Source organism: Castanea sativa, chromosome 5 (genome assembly GCF_040712315.1).
Source record: "Castanea sativa cultivar Marrone di Chiusa Pesio chromosome 5, ASM4071231v1".
NCBI classification, from domain to species: Eukaryota; Viridiplantae; Streptophyta; class Magnoliopsida; order Fagales; family Fagaceae; genus Castanea; species Castanea sativa.
The window spans coordinates 18982902-18989391 of NC_134017.1; the positions used below are offsets into that span (position 1 = coordinate 18982902).

A 6490-nucleotide genomic window follows, 5' to 3' on the forward strand; every position below is an offset into this window, starting at 1 on the left:
GTTGCTTATTTCAGGTTCTGCAGTAGTATCAGTAAGCAAATGACAACCTATTGTTAGCATGAAGTTTGTTTGGATGGTCGTTGTGCATCACATTCTCATTCTCACCTATGGAGAAGAAGTTCAGAGTTATCACATTTTCTTTGGTTCTAATCAGAGTTTGGTATGCGTAGGCGGCTTTTAGGTTGCATTTTCTGCTAGAACGCCGGTTAATGAGGCTCTCTGGAGTGAGAATTCATAACCTTCACAAAGCTACAATGAAACAAGATGTGTTGTTCTTTAACACAATAGGCACGTCCTCAGCCTAACCTTCATAGCACTTATGAATAAAGTCATATTTGTAACCCAAGGATTCCAAAGATATCAGCATCATTTCCCTATTATACGTTACACAACTCATCCCCTACATTATGAAGGAGTTATCATTTAGATGATCATGGCACTCTTGCTATCTACTCAAAAGGAATTAGATTCTCAGAACCATGCAAGCATTATAGTTCAAGTTCAACTTCTTACAGAAAGGATGGTTGGTCCTCAGGTGCTGGGGCTAAAAATTTCATAAAAGCTCCTGTCTCAGCCCTTGGACTAATTTTTTAACCAGATCATTGGGTGCAAAACGTGAGAACCATCTATCCAACTATCCTGAAAAAAATTGTAAAATACAAAGCACAACAATGGATCTTAACTATGAAATGTTCAGCATCAAGCCCCATTTATTACTCATCAGGAACCCAAAATTTGATTCCCGAGTATAAGAACTACTTTGAAGCTAAAGGGTAGAAATGCATCCCCTAAAAATTTTAGAATGTGAAAGTCAAAAGGAAAAACTTTCTACATTATGCTTCGTATGTGCAGAGATTTTCAAATCCCATATACTCCTTCTGCTGAATGTTTTCAATCATGTTTACTATTCCCACCCCACCTGTTTAGAAAGAAGCAAAGTATTCAATATTCATGGTGAAGAAATAAAAATCATAATTAGATAAATACTATTCAATATATTAAGAAAATTGCAATAAGTATATGCCTATATCCAAAATGACACGTACCTAGTGATATAGCACTGATAAAAATTGTGGCAGCCAGAATAAAGATGATCAAAGATGCTCTCCCTAATATAGCGATCACCTTTCTTACCAAATGTTGTCCTACAAGGGCAGCAATGGTTGCAACAAGAACAAAGTAGAGAGCTGCAATAAAAATTAGAAAAAAAAAATGATTACCTGAGTTGATTTTTGGAAAATAAAAATGATGTCCTTTGATTTTTTGTGTCATTATTTGTGTGGTAGTACTCAACTCTACTTACCATAAGGAACTGGAAAACGTTTTAGAAGGTAATATTCTACGACAGACATGGATGAGGAAAATGTCATGGCAAAGGTGGCTGTGGCACTTGATACCTGCATGAATCATAGTGAGGAGGTCAAATTTTAGCAAGAAAATTTACCATTGTTCACAAAATAACTGGATGTCCATTCTAAGGGGTTAATGTAAACATGGAAATTTTGTAAGGATTAAATGTTTTAACATCCAACAACTCAATAAACTCTTTTTGAGTTTCTTGAGAAAGAAGATGGTCTGCTTCCTAACCTCCTTTTTTCCCCTATATTTTGATAATTAGATAGACAACAATTGGGGAGGGGGATTTTGAACTTTGGTTTTCCTAATAAAAGATAGCTACAAGGCTCTTGGCTGCTTCCTTTACCTCATTATCTGTTTCCAGTGGTATTAAACTAGGTGTACATCAAAATACAAACTTACTGCCTAACATAAATGTTACTGAAAGTTGAAGGAACATCAAATGCACCTGAGGCGGGATTCCCAACTCCAGAAAGAGTGGACCCAAAATGAATCCTCCTCCAAGACCAAGCAACCCTCCGACTACACCAGCTAATATGCCAAAAGAACAATAAAGAACTAGCTGGTGGACTTTCCAATTCGTGCTGTCTTCTCCCTTTGATGCAATCACTCTCTTCCCTTTGTATAGGTTAACAGCTTCATATGCACTCACTCCAAATGTTACCGGAATCTGAATGACAAAGAAAAGAAATAATCAATGAGATGCTCCGGGAAAAGATTTCAATTAGGATCAAGCTCATAGCTCATCTGTCAGTGCTTGGTTCCAACCCCCAACATGAGGCCGAGAATTCATTCCTAAAACTAAAAATAGTTAAAAAATAAATAAAAACAATGAAGACATTTGTTCAATTTTATTGAAGCCGTGGAAGGTACCTGTAATAAGTTTAGTACCCAATATCCCGCTGAACAAGTAGATGTGTAATTCTGAATCCAAATCATGAAAACCCCATCAGTCTAGCTCATTGATTCATAAAGCAAAGGAAAACTCCAATTATAGGCTTATATAAATTTACACATAGCTGATGAAAACCTTAGCAATCTGCAATCCAAGGATTATGACCCAGACAGCAAAAAGAATTCCAACTTCCTTCCAGTAAATATTGTCAAGCATAGACACCTGAGAAGGTTAAAGGAGTCAGTCATGGAAACCATGATTCAAGGAAGATTTAACTATTTAGACTTACCCCTGACTTTTCAGATTCCTTGGTCTCTGAAGGAGCGTTATTGCTCGGGCCTCCAGGTAGAGGAGTGTATTCGACCTCTTCAATACCATTAGCTAATTGAAAAACATGTTAGAGCAGGCAAGAATTATTTAAGATACCAAAGATAGACCTCTTACACCAAAGAGAAAATGAGAGACCAACTCACCACTTTTTTCCAAGCGTCGAGCAGCTTCCTGAAAAAGCGAGAAAAAAGTAAGAAACAGAGTGAAGTATAAAAAAACTTCAAATCAACATAGAATACGAGCAAATTTTTGACCCCACCTCTTTTACTATGGTTTCCTTTTTCCATGTTTCAACACCCTTAAGGAATGCCTTAGTTGACGTAACTGCATGTAATCACAACTAGATCAGGGCAGTCATTTAAGAAGAACATATGGAGACTGCAATTCAAAGTTCAAACAATCATTACATAGGAAAATGATGATTAACAAGACTGTGATCATCCAGTCAGCAAAAACCACATTAAAAACAACTCCAATACTGATCCCTAGCACCAACATCGGTTGAAACAGAAGTGCAAGGTCATAGTCAATGACAGGCAGATCAAGTGTGGGATGCCTTTGCTTTAAATTATAGAAAACACTTGAAGCAGCTGCACCCATGATCATACCTGACCAAACAAATGAAAGCACATAAAAATTCCCTCAGGTATGATCAATAAGAGTATAGAATACTGAAAATTAAGGATCTAATAGTCCATCACTGCACCATTTCAAAATTCAAAGAATTAGTATTATTCATAAACAAGCTGGGATAAACAAAATCAAATAGCATACGCTGCTTTACTTCATCAGAAGGCTTATGATGACAATTAGTCAAAAGGGATTAAATAAGCCTCACTGTATTGACATTCAAGCAATAGAAACTAGAAATCTTAAAAGCTAATGTGACTCTAAGCTTCCAATCAGAAAATTTTAATGAATTCTGATGCAAGGTTTCTTAATAGATTTCCAGTGACACCAATATCGCAGAGAGAGGAGAAACACCTATGATGTCAGTACTTACATTTAGATATTGCTGTTGATGATTTCTCATCAAACCCAATAATCAGGGTGAGCATAGGAACAAAAATGCCACCACCGCCAACTCCTCCCACGCTACCAAAGGCTGCTCCAAAGAATCCTATTATGGTCCCAACCACAATTTTCCAGCCAAATTCCATTTCCTGTGAACCCAAACTCTCAACTTAAGAATTTTCCCACAATTTTCAACATATTAATTACAATACAAAAGCCAAAAAAGAAAAAAGGTATTCTAGAAGAGGAGTAATTGAGTATTTTACCACAGATACATTCAAACACATTAGTCATTATTCTTTTATAGTGAGAAAACATACGAGAAGAACAGATTCAACTTAGAATTCAATATATTTTTATTTTGGTAGCCTGAGATTGAGAGGATAATGAAAAACAAATCAACTCAACTAGGACAATTAATCAAGAAACACAAGTAATTGTTAAGACATCAAAGAAGTTGGACTTACCGGCCAAACATGTGTGTAACCCAATCGACCCTGTTGCCATAAGAAATTCAATACTTTCATAACATAACCAGTTTCAACCTCTTCTTTTACATTGTTACTTGAATCTTCTAGCTCTACACTTCCTTTTGCAGAAACCAAAACAGGAGCTATAAGCAGAAAACCAATCAAAACCATTTCAATCAATCTTGATCTCCACCATTCTGATCCAGCCATCACAAATTTATATTCCCAGCTCCCTCCCCTTCAGAATATCTAGCTTTCTTTTTCACTTTTTCCTAAACCCACAAAAGCCAAAACATATGGAAGGATTAATAAAAATTCAAATTTGAACAAAACCCAGTTCTTAAATAAAGCTTTTCTCCACTTTTGAGTGTAGTAGTAAAGTTTAAGACTCTCCCAAAGAAAAGGTATACAGGAAAAGCAACTCTGGCTGAGCTTTTAATGAGGTACAACATACAAACAAAGGTGGAAGCGCAAAACAAGATCAAAGTGTCAGCTTGGACTCGGTTGAAGTTCAGATTTGTATTGAAAATACTTAACAGTTCTAGTATTAGTATATTTGGCTGTGTTGAAAAATGATAAACTATAAGCTGCACATGACATGAGTTGAGTGCATGACTGAGAACTTCGACAAACTCAAGAGGGGAGAGGGTTTGGTTACCTCTGGTTCACTTAGAAGTTAGAACTGAGCGGTCAGGATTGAAAAAGTCTTTACGACCTTAAACTAACTTTCTCTGATGTTAGCTCTCTCTCTCTCTCACTCAATATATTGTTGTCTCACTCTGATTTTCTACTGGTCGTTCTTCCCTCACTTTCACTTGTTGGTAGATATGAATTCGTATTATTGAAAAAATTTTGTATGGGACATGTGTATAGGACATGTCTCTTACTGATAGATGGGCTCTACAGGTTATATAGCCAACGTTGACACTTACTACAATTAAATTTATTGGATAAAATAATAAAAAACTAACATGGCTAATCGTGAATTAAAATATTTTTTTTTAATACCAACTAGACCTTTACCAGAACTGCCACGTCATTTGGTAAAAAATTATATTAAAATCACATGTTATTTTACAAATTATTAATATGAAGAATGATTATTAATAAATAAAAAAGTAGCGCCACTTAAACAAGACTTAATAAAAATTTATTTATAGAAAAGACTTAATAAAAATTTATTTATAGAAATTTTGTAATATAAATCGTGACAGTAAAGTTATTAAAATTAAATCCAAACAAAGTACGAACGCTATCATAATTCATAAGCACACCTATCATGAGAGAGAACTCTCACCAACTGAGCATCTTCAGATAGACAACACAGCATAACACACACACTATCAAAGCAAGCTAAGTAATTCAGACATATGAACCTTTAATCAATAGGTGCCTATTTGGTAGAGGAGTTTGAGTAATGTTATTTGTAATTTTTTAAAATACGCGTGAGTGAAAAAATATGTGAAAAAGTGTGTAATATTGTTTAAAAACTGAAAATGTGGGTTCTAACCACTCTACTAAACAAGCAATTACCAGGACAGTTAGGCAGTTACTCAATGATGACAAAGCATAACCAGGTGCTTTACCAAATACTCAACAACAAAACATGAGAGAGAGAGAGAGAGAGAGAGAGAGATTTTCTCTAATCAGGACAAAAATCCTAAGAACCAAAATTAATGCTCAATAACCACAAGTTTTTTTTTTTTTTTTTTCAAACCACTCAATAACCACAAGTTAAGGTGCTAAGTATAGAAAAATAATCCCAAAATGTTATTCTACCCCAAAAAAAAAAAAAAATCAAAGTGTTAGAACTAAATTGGCATATTTGAAAATTAGAGACCATTTTGATACATAGAACAAATGTTGGAGACTAAAACAATAATTAACCCATTTATTTATCTTTTTAATATTTACTTTTTATTGTGTTTGAATATATATTTTAATTAGCATCCTTTTCATTTCCCTTCAATTTTTGGTCAAATGCGAGACGCATGTCACTCAATAAAAAATACCACATATTTTACGATTAAATATACATTGGAAGAAGTTAAAGAATTTAATAGGAGAGAATCTTATCCTTCCCTATTTAGCTATCAAAAAATAATCTCCATTGGGCTACATTGTTGTAATAAAATCTTCATATTTCATTGCCCTATTAAATATACATTGTTGTAATAAAATTTAAATACTATAAAAAAAGTATTCCATTATGTAATGAGGATATGATAATAATTAATATAAAATAATTTTTTTTCCCTCCCAATCAAATAAAGGAAAATCATATATATATATATATATATATATATATATATATATATATATATATATTTATCACAGGTATACATGAAAGAAAAAAAAAAAATTTATTGCTTTCTAGCTTTCTATACTTCCTATATTTCCCATTCTTTCCGTTCTTCTCCCAAAT

General features: G+C 34.0%; 1 protein-coding gene across 2 annotated transcripts; it reads right to left on the reverse strand.

The window, feature by feature from the left end:
* Window positions 1-463: 463 nt before the first annotated feature.
* Window positions 464-4928, reverse strand: LOC142636178 (sulfite exporter TauE/SafE family protein 3-like). 2 transcript variants are annotated; one of them, XM_075810296.1, is made up of 13 exons: window positions 4724-4928; window positions 4063-4337; window positions 3585-3744; window positions 2989-3189; window positions 2841-2905; window positions 2725-2752; window positions 2541-2632; window positions 2387-2473; window positions 2230-2280; window positions 1805-2026; window positions 1304-1397; window positions 1047-1187; window positions 464-919 (listed from the first exon to the last, which is right to left on the reverse strand). In XM_075810296.1, exons 2-13 carry the CDS (start codon window positions 4273-4275, stop codon window positions 834-836), a joined length of 1440 nt encoding a protein of 479 aa, XP_075666411.1. In that variant the 5' UTR covers window positions 4276-4337; window positions 4724-4928; the 3' UTR covers window positions 464-833. The 2 variants fall into 2 exon arrangements, with proteins under 2 accessions (XP_075666411.1, XP_075666412.1); XM_075810297.1 differs by lacking the exon at window positions 4724-4928 and adding an exon at window positions 4520-4649.
* Between the last annotated feature and the right edge of the window lie 1562 nt (window positions 4929-6490).

Coding starts and splice junctions, on each gene's coding strand:
- LOC142636178 (XM_075810296.1), bottom strand. CDS start 4,275: ATGGCTGGATCAGAATGGTGGAGATCAAGATTGATTGAAATGGTTTTG. Junction 2,633..2,724: donor TCGACGCTTGGAAAAAAGTG/GTGAGTTGGTCT, acceptor TTTTTCAATTAG/CTAATGGTATTGAAGAGGTC. Junction 1,398..1,804: donor AGTTGGGAATCCCGCCTCAG/GTGCATTTGATG, acceptor TGATTCATGCAG/GTATCAAGTGCCACAGCCAC.